The following is a 19,420-nucleotide window of genomic DNA, read 5'->3' as shown; positions in this document are numbered from 1 at the left end:
TCATGAAAAACTATTTTATCAATCTTACATTCATTTAATGAAAGCCAATTCTGAAACTATTGAAAATGAAAATAAGAACAAAAAAGCACAACTATTTTGGTATGCCATTTATTTATCTTTTTAATTGAAAAAATGAACTTAGACAGCTTTGCATAAAAGTGTCTTGGTCTACTTTGTATCAAAATCTTTTATTGAGGGGACCGGCAGTTGCAATCAGCTGGACTCCCTCGTTCTGATCAAACCCATCAAGTTTTCAGATGGAGTTCTTATCGGAATGCTGCTTTATATCAGTTCTATATCAGACTTAAGTAGTGCTCCTTGCCCGCACATGCAAAGATGGAATTTCTTCTCTTCGCGACATTTTGCCACATGGGACAAAACCCACGCCCTACCGGACTCTGCAAGCCCAAATTTCATTGATCATTCTTTGCCAAGTTTGGTAACACGGCCCAAATGATATCAAAGAGTTAAAACTTCAATTCAAATTTAAATTGATAATATATAAAATTCAACTCGTATTTATAGTCATTATCTGTGGGAAATAATACAGAGAAAGTATAGATTAACTAGAGATAATTAACATAAATTACATTATAAAATTGCTGTTTCCGAACCCAGGACGTGAATTTCTATCTTCGTTTCTTTTGATGAGAGTCGTGTTTAAAAGCGTTTGTAAACTGAAAAAATGAACTTAGACAGCTTTGCATAAAAGCGTCTTGATCTACTTTGATTCAAAATCTTTTATTGAGGGGACCAGCAGTTGCAATCAGCTGGACTCCCTGGTTCTGATCAAACCCATAAAATTTTCATATGGAGTTGTTATCAGAATGCTGCTTTATTGTTGACTCTTACCAGACAACAAATTTTATTGAGAAAAAAAACAAAAACAACTTGAAAAAATCCGCTGGACTAGGTCTCTGGTCAGACTAGTTTGCACTCGAAACGGCCTCTGATCAGACTAATGAGCGCTTGAAATTGCCTCTGATCAGGCCATCCCAGACCACAGTGACCTCTGATCAGACCGTCCCAGAAGGATGTCCAGACAAAACTGCGCTCGAAGTCTCCTCCCAACCATTTAATCAGAGCGCACCGAGAATATGTGTGCGCTCGAAGATGGTCTGATCAGAGCTCAATTCGGTCTGGTCACCTCGACCTGGGAAGTTTTTAAGTTCCCAAATTAAACTTAACAGGCATTCAAAGTTTTTTTGATGTTTCTACAATCAGCGCAATTGTATGTCACTCGCCACGAACATGTATCCATCTCGTTGAAACTTCGTTGGAAATAGCTCAGAAATCTACGTAGTTTGAAATCTAAGAACGAGGCAGTTTTAAAAAATTTGATAAATTGTTGTTTTAATGCCTTAGAAATTACGGCCGCACGAAAATTATTTTTAGTAGAATTTAACAGATAGATATTTTCAAGTTTCGGTGAAAGTCAATAATAATCTAAAAAAACCAATTTGTCAAATTAAATTTACTTCCTATATTTTCAAAAAACGTTTTCGAACATTACCTTCATCGTCAGGTTAAATTTTTTTCACAAATTGTTGAAGGATGAAATGAATATGTTTTTACATTTGTCAAAGCCGCAATTAAACCAACTCCAGGGTCTATTTTAAAAAAAAATCAATCAAAAAATTTTCCTATATACAATATTTATCCTCTTTACAACTCATATTTACATCTGTTATCAATTTCCTTAAAAGCATTCCTATACCAGATTTTTCAATTTTGGTCATGTTTTTGTATTTCTAGGGTGTTGTTTTCAATCAATCTACTGCCACTTATTATCGTTTCTAAAGTCTGGTTCACTATTTTTGAAGACGATACCTCTGGATATTGATCTTTGTTCCAGCAAGTTTTGTTCTTTTCAAGAGCCTGAACGAAGGCCAACGAGTTAGATATTGCATTAAAAACACTGTGAACCGTCCCTTGAATCACATGTTTCTTAATCTGAAGTGGTGCACAGATTGGAAAATTCATTATCATTCCAGTGTCTGTTGGTTTTTGTTACCAATGACAGGTGATATTTTTTGCTGCTCACTTTTACATTAATGTCAATAAAAGCCGAATCTTTTTCCATGTTAACTTTTTCTAAGCTAAATAGTTGTTGTGTAATGAATCTGCAAATTTGAAGTACTCTTCCGGTTGACCACAACCCGGGCAGATATTATCAATATCAATTTTTTTGAACAATTTCAACTCAAAACGCCCCTCTGTCTGTTGATTGCTGCAATACGTACAAATCCAAACAACAACCTGCATTTTGACGTATTCCTCATTTGTTATCTTTTGGCAATTTGCATGAAACCATTTTTGCATGACTCAAATTCTACTGCTCTTCCTCGGAATTTCACTCTCTGGATAAAGTCTTTGCACTTCACGTTTTGATCGGATCTAGAGATATTTTCACAAAGCTCTGGTTTTTGCAATGATGTCTCAAACAATGCAGGATGTAATAACGAATATCATCCCCATACTTTTTGTAGTAGTAAGGTGGTAAAATAAGGTATTTTGTGCTAAAAAAGGTATGAGTCACATACCTTTGAACAATTTCATCTCCTCAAACCGCCCCTCTGTCTGTTGATTGCAGCAATACGTACAAATCTAATTAACATCGTGCATATTGGCGTATTCCTCATTTGTTATCTATTGGCATTTTGCATGAAACCCAATTTTCATAACTAACATTCTACTCATCTTCCTGGAACGTCACTCTCCGGTTGCAGTCTTTGCACTTCCCGTTTTGATCGGATCTAGAGATATTTTCACTAAGCTCTGGTTAATTGCCTCAAACGATTCCAATAATTGCCTGAAACGATGCAAACGATGCAAAGTGCAGAATGCATGTTCTGCCTAAAAATTTATGAATTGCCATTCGAGCAACGTTATATTGTGGATCAAAAAACACCCTTCATAGGAAATTGGAAGTCACAATGGAAAAAACTGATGAAAATGGTAATTTAGCTTTTTTAGACTTGAACATCAATGTAAATAGCTGTAGAGAAATTAATTGAGAGTGGTACAAGAAGCCAACCGATACGGATGTTGTCTTGAATTTGCGCAGCGGTGCACAAATACAAAATAAAACGAATCTTGTAGACGGGAATGTTCGCCGCATTTTTAGAAGCACTAGCACATGACAAAATTTTGAAAAAGAAAATGAAAATATTTGGTTAAAAAATCAATACTCTGAAAGTTAGACTTCCAAGATAATCAACGATGCTTTACAGAAAATCATAAGTAAACCTCAATTGAAAAATGACGGCGAGGAGATACAACTGAGGGGACAAAAATTGACAGCGAAAGACGTGAAACCATTATTTTTCCTGCATTATCGAGTTAACATCAGCCTGCAATTGAAGCGAAAATTGGAAAAAAACGTGCGATTTGAAAACCATAATTACAACGCGAAAACTATGTACTTGCCTATCATCCCTGAAATCTAGGTTTGATAGCAATCTGAAGTCTCATGTGCTCTACTGACTCAGTTGTTGTGGATGCAGTTCCACATATGTTGGACAAACGTGTCAACATTTGGGCACCAGAATTTCTGAGCATCGAAAAACCGATTCATCGGTTGGACAACAGGTAGTGGAATGCTGTGGGGCTCTAACGCTTTTAATAATAAGATAATTGATCAGTGCCAGGATAGCGAAAAACTTATGATCATAGAAGTTCTACATATTAGTAAGCCACAACTGAATACGCGGGACAAGCACAAAAGAAGGGAACTAACACTGAAACATTAAGTGCAGAATGCATGTTCTGACAATGCATGTTCTGACTCGAAGTTTTCGAATTGCAATGCGAGCAACGTTATATTCTGGATCAAAACAAAAATCTCCTATTCAAAACTGATGCAATAATCCTTGAAATGAGTATTTTAAATGCCAAATGGAGGAGAGGTTTTCCAAAGGTCAAAACGCAAGATATCTAACAGAGAACAGATCGAAACAGTTGACCGAAAAGACTACTGGAGGAAATTGTCAACAGAGCTGTAAAGTTAGTTTAACCAGCTGATTGAATTCCTGTAGCCAAACGAATGAACGCCAAAGTGGCATCCTATCGCTTCAAAACATTAGGTGAAAACATTGGCAAACAAGTTGAGAATGAAGTTTGAGAAAATCACTTACTGTTTTCCGGCAACATCTAATTTTTGTTCTAATTTTGACTTCCCGGACACTTCCCAAGTTCGTTTTAAAAACGCACGTGCTGGCGTTATTCAACAAAAAGAACCTCAATGAAACCATATATCATTGTTGTTGTTGTTGTTGTTGTTGTTGTTGTTGTTGTTGTTGTTGTTGTTGGGGATTTTCTTTTCAGAAGGGATTTCTCCCTATCAAAAGAGTTATAGAAAATTAGTCCATGTCTCTCTGCAGTGTTGACAGTCACAATAGATCAGACGTTTTCTGGTTTGTACCGCATCATGATATCATTCCACATTTGCTTTAGAATTCTGTGTTTTAGGCCGTGTTTTACTACATTGGCAAGGGTAATAGATTTGACAAACGTAGTTGTTCGATGTAACTCAGTGTCTTGCTATTTGTTATCCAGGACACAACCTTTCGTTAAAACCGTTCCAAGTTTCGCATATCTCATCGGTTTAAGTTACAGCACGAGGATCCGTACATTAGAACTGGCAGAATAATCGATTTGTAAATTCCCAGTTTGATGCGCATATTAACTTTAAAGGCGACATTTCTTCTCATGGAATAGAAGACTCGGTTAGCTTTCTTCATTCAATCTTCTAAGTGGATTTTCCAAGTCAAATCGGATTTTATCCGAATCCCTAAGTCCTTTACACAAGCTGAGGTTTGGAGGAGACTTCCACGCAGGTAGAAGTGGCTTTCTGGTGCTTTGAACAAAACTTTGGGGTATTTTTCAATAGCTTGACCCATTTTATTTCGGGTGACCCCGTCATCCAGTGCGTAGAGGTTACTCTGTACTTGGTCTGCTGATGTTCAAATGTGGAGTATTTTTAGGTCATCCGCGAACATAAAGGGTTCACCAAATCTGAGGGCATCTGGCAGGTCGTTGATGTATATGCAAAATAAGATCGGCCCGAGCAGTGATGCTTGTGAGACCCCACTTGTCACTGGTAAAGGTTTCGATTTGATGTTGTCCACTCGGACAAATTGTTCTCGTCCGTTGAGATAGTCATATAAGACTCAAAGGAGACAACCTTAATTTTCAGTTTAAGTGAATGCTTTTTGTCAAATCAACGTCTACCTGACAATGAAAAATATAAACAATCCCCAATTTGTTATTTTGGTCAGATTATTCTACAGAAAATGCAAATCTGGACTTTATGAAGTTTTTTTGGAACAATTTCTGAAAAAAGAAAACGCAATTGAAATTTTTCAGTCACCAAAATTTGAGCACGTTTCCAAACAATTAAAGCTGAAAAATACCAGTTTTAATCACAGAAAATGACCAAAGATTCAGAGATTACCTCAAACTTATCCATCCGGGAAACAGTGACAAAAGATGGCTATTGGAAAATGACTTCCAAAAGGGTTATTTCGTTAATTGCTCAATAATTTTCTAGTAATTCATCTATACTAGTGCTGTCTATACTATTCTACTCAATTATATCACATCTTCGGAATTGTGTTGGCAAACCAACTGGGGCCTTCGTTTTGTTAGAAAAATAAAGAAAATGAAACTTGATGGACGCTAGAACAGATTATTAGATAAAGATCTGTGTGGTTTGGTATGTGCATATTCAGTTAAAACTGCGAGTATTTCTGTTTTGAAATTTTTTGGGATTTATTCTGTTTCGGCCCCCCAGCCTAGTGAGCATAATTTTTTTGACCCCCAGGCGCACGTGCTATTTTCTTACATATTAACGTGCTATATAACATATAATTTGTAACTGGGGGTCATAAAAACACTGGGGGGTGGGGGTTTGAAACAGAATAGATCCATTTTTTGTTTCGAAAAGCAAGTAAACAAACAAATAGTTGATTCCAGAAATTTTTTTTTAATTAGCAATCCTGACGACAATTAAACCGCAGCATTTACTGGCTCTAAAGAATGATTCCCCAGTGGAACTTTCGGTTGAGTGCTGTTTGGCGAGGGAGGGGACTATCCCTGGGATAAGATAGTAGAGCTGTCGTGGAACTTAAAATTTTCTCATGGATCCTTTCCGTTCATGCCATTCCCCAGGCTTAGGGGTGCTAGTAATTTGCAACCCCCAAAAGCACATATGATGGCACTTTGTCCCTAACTTAAGGTGCACAATGAATTGGCGGGTTTGGGCAACGAGAGAAAATCGTTGTCAGACGGTTTAATTGCTCGAAGTTTGGAGTAACCGTGTGTGACTAGAAAGTATCGGTATCCTACAGGTTTTTTTTTAGCAGAAGCAAGTGTGTTCATACTTGTTTTTTGGCTTTCTGCTCGAAGATTATCTTGTGCTGTAGAGAGAGCGCTGGCTTTTGTTTTCGAACATTAGATTTCAACAGTACCGTAGTTTCAATGCATACTAATCGGACTGCAGATGACGTTGATTGTCGAAAGGTCATTTTAGGAAGTTGTTCTTCCCAAAACAGACCCTGCTCCCTAGTCAAGTACAGCCACCTACTCACCACCCCGAATATTCCATCTCCCCGCATCTACCCCCTTCCCCCCCATTCTTAGGTTTTGTTCTAGAACATGTTTCCTTTTTATGTTGCTTTTTCACGCTTGAGTTAGTTGGTGACAAAATCGATTGTGAGCGAAAGAGTAGTAACGCCGTTATAGCTTAAAAGTTAAGATGCAAGCCTGTGATCCTGGAGGTTGCAGGTTCGAAAAGATCTAAATGTTCAATGATCTATTGGTTGTATCATACATCCTGATACCTCTTTAGGTTTATCATCTTTGGTTCTGATCACTTTCAAATTTTGTACTTATGCTTAGGAGCTGGCCAACAAACCCAAAATCTATTTCTATATTTTGCTTACTCATGCTGTTTGTTACGTATTCTCATCTTCAGTTTCTAGAATTCCTTCTACACTCGTTAACAAAACAAAACGTCAAAAATACTGACAATTTTTGACTAATTCGTGTGAAATTGAACAAAAACAAAACTCGGAATGCTACTGAAACAGCTTTTCAATACAGTCTACAGGCTGTTTTTTATGTATTTTTGTTATTCGGACGTTTACTTTTGTTTATAAGTGTAAGAGGGTAATTCCTTTAGCTCACTTTTTATGAAAGGTAATCATTTCAACGTTTTGTGAAAAAACCGTGTTATGTAAAATGATTTTTTGCGGATTGGAAAAGGTACTCTGGTTAGGCCAACAATTGAAAAGGTCTCTTTGATGGTTTTTATCATCAAATTTAGGTTCTTTAAAATAGATTTCATCGCAGTATTTTACTTGCTTGTCTTACTGAGCTGATTTTGTTGCTAATCCGATTTTTAAACATATATATTTTTTGTAAGTATTGCTGCGTGATGCCCTTGCGCGACGTGCATTTCGCCTGCGCCAAGGGAGTAAGTTTATTTGCTAATTGCGATTTGAAAACGTCCAAGTTCTATTTCATATTGAATCGTGAAAAGCTCACATAGGCATTTTAAAAGTGGAATAGTAACTAATAGGCACAATCTGTGATTCGTTTTTCTGAATGAATCTTCTCAGTTCTGGCTATTATTGTTGTTAACTTCCGGTGACAATTTTCCAGTGATTTGTAATTTGTTCAGCATTGTGACTGTCGAGCTCAGTCCTGGCAGTGACCTCTTGGCCTGTGCCGAAGGGTGTGGCCACTGTCATGGCCTGTAGATAGCTGAGATTGTTGTTGGTCTTGCAGTGTACTAGTATGATCGGCTCGTTCGCTGGAACTGGCATTCCCTCCGTTTCTAGTCTGAAACGAAAGGAAAATTTTACCTTCAGTGCATAGAGATTAAAGGGTCTTTCAAATTAAGGCACAGTCCCCGTAATCGTGTGTATACGGCAATGGGGGGGGGGGGTTGTACGTTATATTACCTGTATGCTGGGGCTACTATGCTGGGAACGAACCGATTTAAATACAAAAGTAAACTACAAGGAGCTATGATATATTCTGTTTGCGCCTACCGAGCCGTCCGCTTTGAGAATCGCAGAATAAGAAAGTTTTTGCAGAACCAAAAAAAAATTTTTTAGCGCCATCACTAACTATTTGGCAAGCTAGTTTTGTGTATAACTGTTGACAATTTTCGGTAAGCTAAGGAGAAGTCGAGACAAGAGCGGACTTTTTGCAATTTATTGAAACAATAAATTCAAACCCCTTCACAAACATGGCAGTAAAAAAGACATACAAAATTATAGACCAATAAGTGTTCTTTCCAAATTATCTTTGGTGTTTGAAAAATTACTCCACAATTTCATTTACTGCAAGATAAGAGACAAACTTACACCTCGCCAGTTTGGATTTCAACCGAACAAAAGCTCAGTTATTCAGTTACTTGACTTTTTGGAAACTGTCTATTCTTCAAACTCGGACAATCTTTTCGCTGTTTATCTTGACTACGCCAAAGCTTTTGACAAGGTGACATTCTCAGTTTTACTCGAAAAGTTAAAAAAAATTGGTTTCGATGAGTCTTTGACTAGTCTCTTTCAAACATATCTCAACGGACGTTATCAAACCGTTCTGGTCAGACTCGATTCATCTTATCCTTTACCAGGTTTGAGCGGAGTTCCTCAAGGCTCTGTATTGGGGCCTCTATTATTTTTAATCTTTATAAATGACCTGCCGTCGATTATTATGGATGCGTTTGCCTGGCTATATGCGGATGACCTTAAGTTACTTTTTAAATCTTTGAACTTCCAAAATGACTTGAGCAAATTAATGAACTGGAATATTGCAAATGGTATGTTAATAAACTCCTCGAAAACCACCTGCATTTCTTTCAAAGGCCATGTTCAAGTCGATATCAACAGCGTGCCTGTTGAAAATGTAATGCATCACAGCGATCTTGGAGTACTGATTAGTCACAACTTAAAGTGGGAGCCCCATCTGAAACTTAAATTATCAAAAGCGGATAAATCTTTTTTCTTATTAAAACAATCTATTCCGTGGAGTTCACCTTCAAGAGTCAAATTGTCCCTCTATTCGAGCACTGTTTTGTCAGTCTTATATGCTTCGCCAGTCTGGAATGCAAATTTTACTATGCTTCGAAAACTTGAGTTATTTCAAAAGCGGTGCTTTTTTTGGGTATTCGGGAAAACTATGTCTTACGAATTTCAATTGAAGAAGAATCGGGTTTTACCCATCAGCTTACTCATTGAATATCGGACATTATGCCTTCTATTGGACCTTTTAGACCTAAAGTACACTTTCGTTCTGTCGCGTTTTATATGTTTCCAGGAGCCCACCAGAAGTAATCGCAAGCGATATTGGAACCCCCTCACATGGACATCGCATCCTTCAAACAGCCACCCTGATTCCTTTTTTGTTCGTGCAGTCAGATCATATAATTATCTTCACCGACATAATATCATTGAGCCCGGCTCAGTTGGAATGAAAAAAAAGATCAAAAACTTTCTAATACACAAGACGTTCAATATTAATTCTAGGCGCTCTTACTTTATTTGTTGCACATGTTCAAGCTGTAAAGATTTAGTGAGTTTATGCTAACTTTTACCATTATTGGTACTCCGGTATAGGAGAATTAAGTCTTTTCTCTCTCTCTCAATAATTGATGGCTGAAATGCAAAGTGTACAAAGACACAGGAATAAGATGTTAGTGGATTTAAATTCTGTTTCTACTACTTCCAACATTTTAAAAGTAGTAGAAAAAGCATGCGATTAGTATTTTGTTCATTTTTATTGCGTTTGAGAAAAATTTAAGACAAATTTTTTAATGGCAGTGTTTGCATTTGTTTTGTTTCCGTGAGCTTTTTTCTGATCTGAATTTCAGAATTTATTGCACTCTTTCCGAATTTTAGGCAAATGAACTGAATTGATTTTTGGTCATCTAATTCTGTTAAATTTGCGAATTAAACTTTTCCCGCGGTTTTGAGCTACGAATAAGAAATGCTTTGACTCGCGTGGTAGCCTGTTCATCAAAATATTCAAGATGTAATCGAACCTTAGCTGTGGGTCAAAGCAAATGACTTTCCATGTAGCCCCGTAGCACGGTGTATCTGTGAACTTCATGGGCTGCGTACGGGACTTCTTAGTATTCAGTAGTCCTCCGAAGTCACTCTCTAAGAACTGAGGAGATGCTCCTATGCTCGGGTGGGTAGCAATCGCAAAGGACTGACCATAACGTAATTTGTCTCCCTCTTTAGAGCCATCCGTTGGGAAAATGACGAAGGTGTTCCGTACCTACAAATTACCCTGCAATTAGAAAATTACCACAAGTGCAGCTATTGACGCAAAGTTGAACGATTTCCGTGTTGCTCCCAGCTGAATGGAGTGAGAGGCTAAGCTTTTTTCATTGTAAATAGTGCACTTGAATTGTATAAAGGAGCTCGAAAAACGTTCAAAAGGCTTTTATAATTAAACAACCTAGTTTCAAAGCTGGATCTCTATCTTTTTTGCCCCCAATTTTTTGACTGGTTGTTTGACTGTTAATGTTTATTTGCTATTTTACAATATACATCTGCCGCTAAGGCACCCCCATTATCTTGTATTATATGATAACAAGAAACTATATTTTCATTTTTTAAAAACGGAAATCATTCAATGGGATTTGTGTATGGGAAAGATACCAACCTGAGGGGAGGTAAAATCCAAAGCAGTGGCAGTTTCTCCTGCAAACGTCAATGCAAGGGTTTTATCATAGAACAAATGAGGGTTCACAAATGAAACGTTGTCTCCAATTTTGACCCATCCATCAGTACTCGCCGACAATTTGGTAGAGTTTAGCATGGCTGTTGAAAGTGAGGCGTTTTTCTGACTTTGTAGTTCCCCTCGCTCCCGTTTGTCGAGGTACTCTTTGATCTTGTCTTCTTGCAGGATTCGGTCCTCGAACCAGTTTGCAACTAATGTCTTTTCCGTAAAGATATTCATTTTTGTATAGGAGTTGATAAAACAACAATGTGTTACCAATACTGTACAGAACTGATGTTTATTATTCAAAAAATTGTATTTTTGTTTGATGCGAAGCACGTGCGCTTTATTTTGTTGTCTGTGTATTACCAGAACATTTTCAGCCAAGCTATTTGATATTGGTAAAAATGATACCTCACCGTGCATAAATATAATCTGTAAATTATACTGCAGTTTGAAGCCTTTTCTCGACTAGTACAACTTACCTCAGGCTTTTTATAACCCAATGTTGTATCTTTTCTTTTGCTGAACCATATCAACTGACCTGAAATGCAACAATAAGTTGTGTAGCTATTTCACGCGACCCGAGTCATGCCAAATTAGGTTTGATCGCATGTCTAAAACATAGAATACGCCTAAATATTGCATTAATTACAGTTAAATAAATTATAACTCCGCATTATATTTTGGATCTATTCTGTTTCGCCCCCCCCCCCCCCAAAAAAAGTTTTTTATGACCCCCAGTTACAAATTTTATGTTGATATATAGCACGTTATTATGTAAAAATAGCACGTGCGCCTGGGGGCGTGAAAATATAAGCCCACTAAGCTGGGGGGGGGGGGGGGGGGGGGGTTGGGGTAGGCAAAACATAATAGATCACAAAAAACACTAGGGAAAACAGAATAGATCCAGTTATTTTTACCTTGTGTCTCTAAGTGTATGATTCAATTGTTTAGAGTGAACTCCCCACTTCTGATGGATCTTTGACCATGTCATGTTTCAGATTATACGTTCAAAATGGTGACTTTGTGTACCATTTTGAAGGAGGCCGCTTCAACCAAGAACTCAGCGCTGATTACTTCCACAAAAAGCTGACCACATCAATTACAGGTATATGCGACAGATTTATCTCGATTATGCCTTACTTCGAGGCTTGTGTCACAGTATTTGGATGTATACGCGTTGCGCTTAGTTTTGAACCTCTACATAATCTTTTGCGTCCTCAACCCCCCCCCCCCCCCCCGCAACCTCCAGCCAACTTCCCCACACTCACTTAACGTTGAAAGGTTATTGCAAATAATATTATAGAGACAACATTAGGAATTATTTTTAGAAATATACCTGATTTTTTTTTTACTAATTCTGAAACGTATGCGCAAATTTTACGAAATTGGGAAAGTTTAAGCAAGTTGGTCAACAGGGAATTATTTTTAGAAATATACCTGATTTTTTTTACTAATTCTGAAACGTATGCGCAAAGTTTACGAAATTGGGAAAGTTTAAGCAAGTTTGTCAATAGGGATTTATTTTCAGGTTTTAAGATACGAGAATCTCTGCTGTACATTGGAACAGATGACAACGTGCTCTCAGTGTACAACTGGAAGGAACTCAACTGCAAGGTCATCATCAAGATCCCAGATGCTGAAAACGGAAACTTTGCACTCATGGGGAAATCTTTGACAGTCACGGTTTCGAAACAGAAACTTCCATCAAAGGAAGACGAAAATTGCGGCTCCAATGACAACAGCCACGTTAAGCGCTCTGAAATAAAACATTTGAGATTTGTTGACGTTGGAACCAAAGACACGTTCAGAAAGCCTGTTAGTCTTAAAGACTTCAAAATTGTTACTGCTGCTTCTAATGGCAAATTGGTGCTATATAAAAGTCTAACTAATGAACTAGTTTATCAGAACATATAAAGATTATTTATTCTTAGTAAATATGGAATTCATTAGTGTTCCTTGACCTGGTTTTTTCTCAACAGTATTATAGTTCTGACTCTCGGGAACTTTGTTTGACAATGAAGTTTAGTCAAAATTAGTGATCGTTGATATAGTCGCAATTACAAATAGCGGAGTTTATATAGAACCATTATTCGCGTAAAAAGATAATTTTCATGTTTGTTTTGAAATCGGGGCCTATTTAGAACCATTAAAATAAAACCAGGAGGCTCGATATTGCGCGTAAACTCAATCCCTCCCTTCCACAAACTTCGAAACAAATTTTTCCCACGTTTGGCCCGAAAATTGATGGAACTCTGAGCTTAAACTGACATAAAATCTCATTACCCAGAGGATTTTTAAAATTTGTTTCTACCCACTTCTAACACAAAATCAAAATGGCCTTTTTTATAATTATATAAAATATTACCCCTCTCCTGAAAGTATTTTTACAATGTTTGTTGAGAGAGTGAACCAATTGATTTTTTCCTCATTCTTTGTCTACGTAAGTATATTTTTTCTGAAACTCCAATCCAACATCTGTTTTGTACATTTCTAATAATAACTGCATTGAATTGCACATGCGTCTGGTTGTTCTCTTTCAATTTCAACGACTAAGAGAAGAACGAGAAAATTTCATAATTGGACGTTGAATTTTTACTCCCAAAATTGACTCCCCCTCATCTTTTTGAAAATCTGTGGGCGTTATCGGATCACTTTAATATTGGTTTATTGACTCAGCAGTTTGTTGTTGTGTGGGGACTGAGGTGCTATCGAGTTGAGCAACTTCATTAGTCCCAAGTCGTAGTTTTCCGCGGTGAGATAATTCCAGTTTTTCTGTGATCTTAAAAAGGAAATGTGTGTATTGTTTTTATTTGGATATCTGAACACATTTCCCCCATGCTCGAAAATGGAGTACAATTTAAAAACAAAAGAAGCTTTGGTACTTGAAAATTCATCAAAGATGTCAAACTTTTGTTCTGAAGCCGAGCTAAATAGCCGCTGAAGCAGTGGTTAACACAAAGATAGTCAACCTTAAAATGAAAAACAACTTGCGCTTTTCAACTGGCTGTGTTATTTTATCCAGAGACGGCTGAAAAACTAGATAAGCTTCAGTTACTGGAACGCCTTTTGGAAGAAATAAAAGTTAGATACATTGGTTGGGGCCTTGACTACGATTCTTGGATCACATCGAAATCAATATAGGCATATTGGCGTTACAAAAAAACAGTTAAGTAAAATGGAAAGAATCTCCCAGGTGCTATCAAATCAAGTGGACAATCCCCTAACGCTGAGAGCCCGCTATATGTAGACCAGGCGTTAGCTGGTTTGAACTCAAAAAAGGGAACAACGCCATTAAGCTTCCAGACTTTGAAACGGTACTATAGACCAGAGTCCCAATTGTGCGCTATGTTCCTCTCAATGTGCGGTACAAATGGTCAGAGCTGTTCTCTGACGTCATTACTGAGTTCAGTGGGTATACCAATACAGAACTCAATGGCAGAAAAAAGTTCGGTTTCGCTAAATGCATCTTGTGCTAAATAACGACCAAAGAGTTCTGAAAATAGTAAATCGTTTGAACATCAGTGACTTTGACAACTATGAAGCAATCAAAACGATCTTATGATACCAATTTTCAGATTTTGAAACGTGCAAAAGCTTCGTGTTTACAGGTCCAATATGGCAACGCTTCGAAGGTTTTCCACAGACCAACAAGGCAACTGTTGATGCTCTGAAAAAATAACATTCGACTAAAAAAAGTCTAGTGCAGTTGAAAATTTTTCATTGCAAACTTATCATTTCAGCGAAGAAATTGTTTTGTAACAGCTGAGCGTGTTTTCCAAGCTTACAGCAGCGGGTCCATCGAAAATGTGTCTCCAACATCTTTTACATGCTTTGCAATGTACTGCATCGGATCAATCGCCAAATAGCCTGAGAGTACTGACGAAGCTAGTATACACATGTTGCCACCGGGAAATTCCCGACTTTGCGGTATGTATTGCATTTCACTAGCGGTATGTATTGCATTGCTACCGACCTTATATAAAAAGTTGGTATTCGCCCTATTGCTTTTGGGAAGTCTTGAGTAGGCTAATGAAAGGTTGAGTTGGAATGAAAGGTAGCCGTAATACACTCCACTAAGCTTTCGTATAAAAAATTGTCACCTGGCCAATTTAGTCGGTGTTGCAGATTGATTCTCGCAATGCATTCAATACCAGAAAACGCTGCAAATTGGTGAAAGACATTTCTGTTACTCTCAATGCAGCCAGTTATTCTATGAGAAATTTGTTATTATCAGTGTGATTTTTTGTCTCTTACACTCGGGCCCATCATAGAAAATGGGTCTTGAGAAGTCTGGGATCTTGAGGTCACTGGAACTGCAATAGGATCCCCAGAGATTGTCCGCATGAAATTTAACTCAAGGACAAGAAAATGATTACTATTTGGTGAATTGGATTACTCATTGATGACCCTCAGTGCGGATAAGGTATCTTACGCAACTGCATTTGGGTCCCCAAAATGGTAAATTCCCGTCGATGCAAATCGCGCACCAATTCAGTTTCGGTCAGGATTTCTTAGCATCTGGTGATCACGCAATTGCATGTCATGGGCGGAGAGATGCAATTGCAAGACACCAACAGATTCGAGACAAAGTAGTGTCTGCCTGCTGATCTGCAAAACTCACTAGTATGAGAAAAATGACACTCCGAGAATATTTTGTCCTGACTTTGAAAGCAAAAAAACCTGCTCCATTTGCTGTAATCGTTACGTCGTTGCTGCAGTCTATCTTTCTCAACTATGCGGCCACAATGGCATTATTGATGAACGGAAATATTGCTTCCACGACTATAATTGCTCACTAATGTGGATCACATTTGTTCCTTTTGCAATCGAAGGCCTTGGTCGGAAACCGGCGGCTTTCAAAAAATCACTCAAGAGGTTAACTGGAAATCTCATTCCAGGCGCAGGGGTTCTCTATTTCGTTCAGTAAACTTATACAATCTTTATCAATCACTGCTCTTCGGGGACCGGCAACTATGCTTTTAGCAAGAGCCCTCTAGCTAACTGTTTTACAGTACTTTCTCACCCAACGAGAGAGGAGTAATATGGATCATTGTCAAGTGATGAGTGGGGGTATTGATAACTTTGACATTAACTTTTTCTCGCCCAGTGAGCGGGGAGTTAAAATAACTGAAGATTGAATTACAATACAACTGACGGAAAAAATGGATAACACTCCGTCGTGATTTAATATTTCGAAGAGAAGTGAACCGGATGTAAGGTCAATATACAACATCGATGGGCTGTCTCAAAGTCATTAAGCTCTTTAACAACTCTAAGCGCTCACTAACGAATAGTTTGTTATTCCTTTTCATCTGAGAGAGCAAAATTATACAAGCCGTTTCAAAGATTTATTACAGAAACGCTAAGATTGGGGGGAAATGAGAAACCTTCTAGGTATGAGAAAATTGAGACTTTAAATGATTTTGATGCTACACCAAATTGCATTGCATGAAGTGGTCGCCGTGTGGCCCTAAAAACATGAATTTTTTTTCTCAACCGGAAAAATTGGAGCTAAAACTTTCTTCGCTAAGTGCCAAGTTTGGTAAATTGGAATGGTTAAAGAAACGAAGCGATAAAACGTTCGTTAAGTTCTATTTGAAAAAAAATAAGAATCCTGAAACTTAAAAAAATTGTAAAAAAAAGTTGATCATTGAAAAAAAAATTGAATAGATTTTATGGATCTTAAGGCTGATGTAGAAGTGTCGATACTAAGGAAATTTTAGATGCGCAGCAGTAGATGAAGTCGGTCGTATCGGCATGATGTAACGGGATTCCTACATTAATAAACCACATAAGCAGCATTTGTTTCTCCTAGCGGAGTCAAAAACGCACAAAAGGTTTGAATTGAGGTCGTCAATTGTTATCCTACTAAAACTAAAAATTTTAAGCGAAATAAAACTATATTATTATTTTGCTGTTTTTGTTTCGAATTGAATCTGATGATACATTGGCGCGAAAGTTTCAACGCACAGTTATTTTGACCGTTTTAATTCTTTTCTGCAACTTTTGCGGGTAAGATAGAACAGCTTGGACAGTGGGAAAAATAATTAAATAGAAAAGGTTTTTGCTGATTCAAATTAAATACGACAAAGCCATAAGTGGAACCCCTATCAACCGAAAAGCCGGCTGATGTCATGTGCGTCTTTTTTCGATTTAAAAGCAATCAATATTATAATGCTTGGACGGAAAAAATTGCACGTTTTAAAAATTGCTGTTTCCGCTTTCACTACAAAAACAAACATTTTTTTCCGCGTGCTACCAATAACTAACAAAATCCTTTATCAGTTAGAGTGTTCTTTCGATTATTAACAAGGAAAGGATACGAAGGCAAATATTTTCCATCACAAGAAGCAAATCTAAAGAAAGAGAGATTCGGAAAAGAAATGTTAAACATCGCAAACGTGACGTTGAAAGCGCAGTACCTTCAAACAGATCCAACAGAGCTCACGTAATTCGAGTTGTGTTAGATCCAAAAAAAAAATTGCTGCATTCCCAAGGCGTTGTGAAGGTCAGTTGAGCATACCAACCCCAACCGTAGTTAGCGAGGCCTCAATTACTTCTACCAAAAACACTATCGTGGATTTACCGGGACTATCAAACCCTCCTTTGAATCGACAAAAGCCATCCAAATCAAAACGTCAAATATACTGAAAACGTCGCTCTCCGAATTTCTACGGATTAGAAAAATTATCTTCGGAGGACACTGTCGCATCATGTCCCACGATTATACAAGAGGTACTCTATCGCATCAAACCAAGATCTCGATTAAACTTCCTTTACAGGTCCTCCTGAATCTTCAATGGGCCCACTGATGAGATACTGAATATTACCACACGGTTGTCATCGCCACCGAGAAATTTTCCACCTTCGAGGCGAAGCCTAGGTGTTATGATAACTTTGAGGGCGATAACAACCGCGTGGTAATTTTCAAATCAACATCTGTTGCGATGTTTGTCTTTTTTAGACTACAAGTTTATCAAACTGTTTCCATCATTAGACTATGAGTTTATCACCACTCTTTTATCGCCACTGGCTACTTAGTAACAGTTGAGATAAAAGAGTGTGGTAAACTCGTTGTCTAATGCTGAAGTGTTTTTTCAGTGTCGATCGGGCATTAAAATTTATTACACTGGCAGTTTAACTGCTATTATCGCAACAAGTGTTGATTAAATTGTTGAACGCCACTATTGGTTTTGCCAGGAGCAAGTACTCTAATTTAGGCAAAAAATACAATGCAAGGATCAGATAATAATTGAGTTAAATGTTTGCTAATCGAAACTTGATATATGACCATATAACTGCCAGCTCTTAATAGTAGTTTCTTTTTGGATATCATCACCACTACATTTTTAATATATACTATATAACCTGGGGAGTACGTATTAATTTTGTAAATGTTATTTTTAAATTTCCTCGTTTGCAATATCAAATATCTTTTTTCCCACAAGCGGGGAAATATAATCAGTATTGCTTTCCATTGTACAATTATAAAGACCAAGCCTGATAAATACAATGCTAATTTTTGCTAAATAGCTGAGTTGTTTTTTTGTTAAGCAAACTATTTGTTATTGTTCCGACCCCACTTGCGGGGGGAGGAACTATATACTCAAATGGATTTTTTTGTTGAGACAATTTTGAGGAGTTATCGAGGATTGAAGTTTTGTGTGAACACGGGATATTTGGCATGATTTTTTTTCTTTTAGTGTAATTTTTCTTCAAATTAAGATTTTTAAATAAAAAATGTTAATTCAAAATTACCTTTCACACCATAAATTGAATCCTTTTTGAGTTCCTAATAGATGAAAAGCGGTAAAAAGACTAGTTCTGGTCTCATAGGGAAGTTTACTATAAAAAATCGAATTCTATTTGAGAGCTCTTCTTTTAGAAAACTTTTTATGTTTTTTGTTTTCTTAAGTCACCTAGAGACTAGTCACTTTTCATCTCGAGGTTCTGTTGATGACAAACTTTATTTACAGTCTAATGAAGCCCAATGAACAAAAAATCGTTTTCAAGGAAGCGCTCGTGTTTTTTTTTTGGCTTCGACTTCAATTTTCGTAATTGTAAATGAAATTTTGATTTCTTTTGAGGTTTTACTAAAATTTTGGTTTCATATGTCATAAACTCGTTGTCCAAAAGTGCAATAGGATTCGTAATGAGCATTAGCTGAACCTATCTACGGCTTTGAGTGGACAGCTTATGGCTGTTGAGACTTTAAAAAAATTTTTGAGAAATTTTTTATAACATTAACCGATCATAAACTTATTTTCGTGAATTGTAAGTCAGTCTGAGTAATGACCCCCTTTTTCTATTGCAACCAAATTAATCTGTTTAGCGGTTTATCAATAAACTAGTTGTTATATGACTTCAATGTCACAAGATTATAATTTGTTTTAAAAAAACTTTTTCTGGATTTTTTTGTATTGGTTCCTCTTGAAATCCTATCACATTATCCTGATATTGACATCTTCCATTGGTTTATAGGAGACGTTCAATGGATCATGAATAAAGTTTACAGAGAAAAGCTTATGGTACAAATGCCTTCGACACTTTCGTCTCGCACTTTTTTTAATTTTTGGTTTTTGCCTTTATTTGTTGTTGATTCCATAGTCATAACACTTATTGTGATTTCTAATTGATTACCAATGCATGATAAATGTCTTTTGCCTTCAATCGAGGT

At 37.1% G+C, this 19,420-nt stretch overlaps 2 protein-coding genes across 2 annotated transcripts in view; one reads left to right on the top strand and one right to left on the bottom strand.

Moving 5' to 3' along the window:
• Positions 1 to 12,703, top strand: part of LOC142341351 (uncharacterized) — a 114,602-nt gene extending 101,899 nt beyond the window's left edge. The window contains exons 5-6 of the mRNA XM_075392309.1: positions 11,742 to 11,848; positions 12,272 to 12,703. Coding sequence (XP_075248424.1) covers positions 11,742 to 11,848; positions 12,272 to 12,657 — 493 coding nt within the window. The 3' untranslated portion in view covers positions 12,658 to 12,703. The remainder of the gene's footprint in view (positions 1 to 11,741; positions 11,849 to 12,271) is intronic.
• LOC142339142 (cilia- and flagella-associated protein 161-like) lies at positions 7,513 to 11,101 on the bottom strand. Its single transcript, XM_075388903.1, has 3 exons — positions 10,681 to 11,101; positions 10,052 to 10,290; positions 7,513 to 7,845 (listed from the first exon to the last, which is right to left on the bottom strand). Exons 1-3 carry the CDS (start codon positions 10,975 to 10,977, stop codon positions 7,641 to 7,643), a joined length of 741 nt encoding a protein of 246 aa, XP_075245018.1. The 5' UTR covers positions 10,978 to 11,101; the 3' UTR covers positions 7,513 to 7,640.
• Positions 12,704 to 19,420: the final 6,717 nt, after the last annotated feature.

This window comes from Convolutriloba macropyga, chromosome 1 (genome assembly GCF_964194025.1).
Source record: "Convolutriloba macropyga chromosome 1, txConMacr16.3, whole genome shotgun sequence".
Taxonomy (NCBI): Eukaryota; Metazoa; Xenacoelomorpha; order Acoela; family Convolutidae; genus Convolutriloba; species Convolutriloba macropyga.
This window is presented reverse-complemented; position numbering and strand designations above follow the sequence as displayed.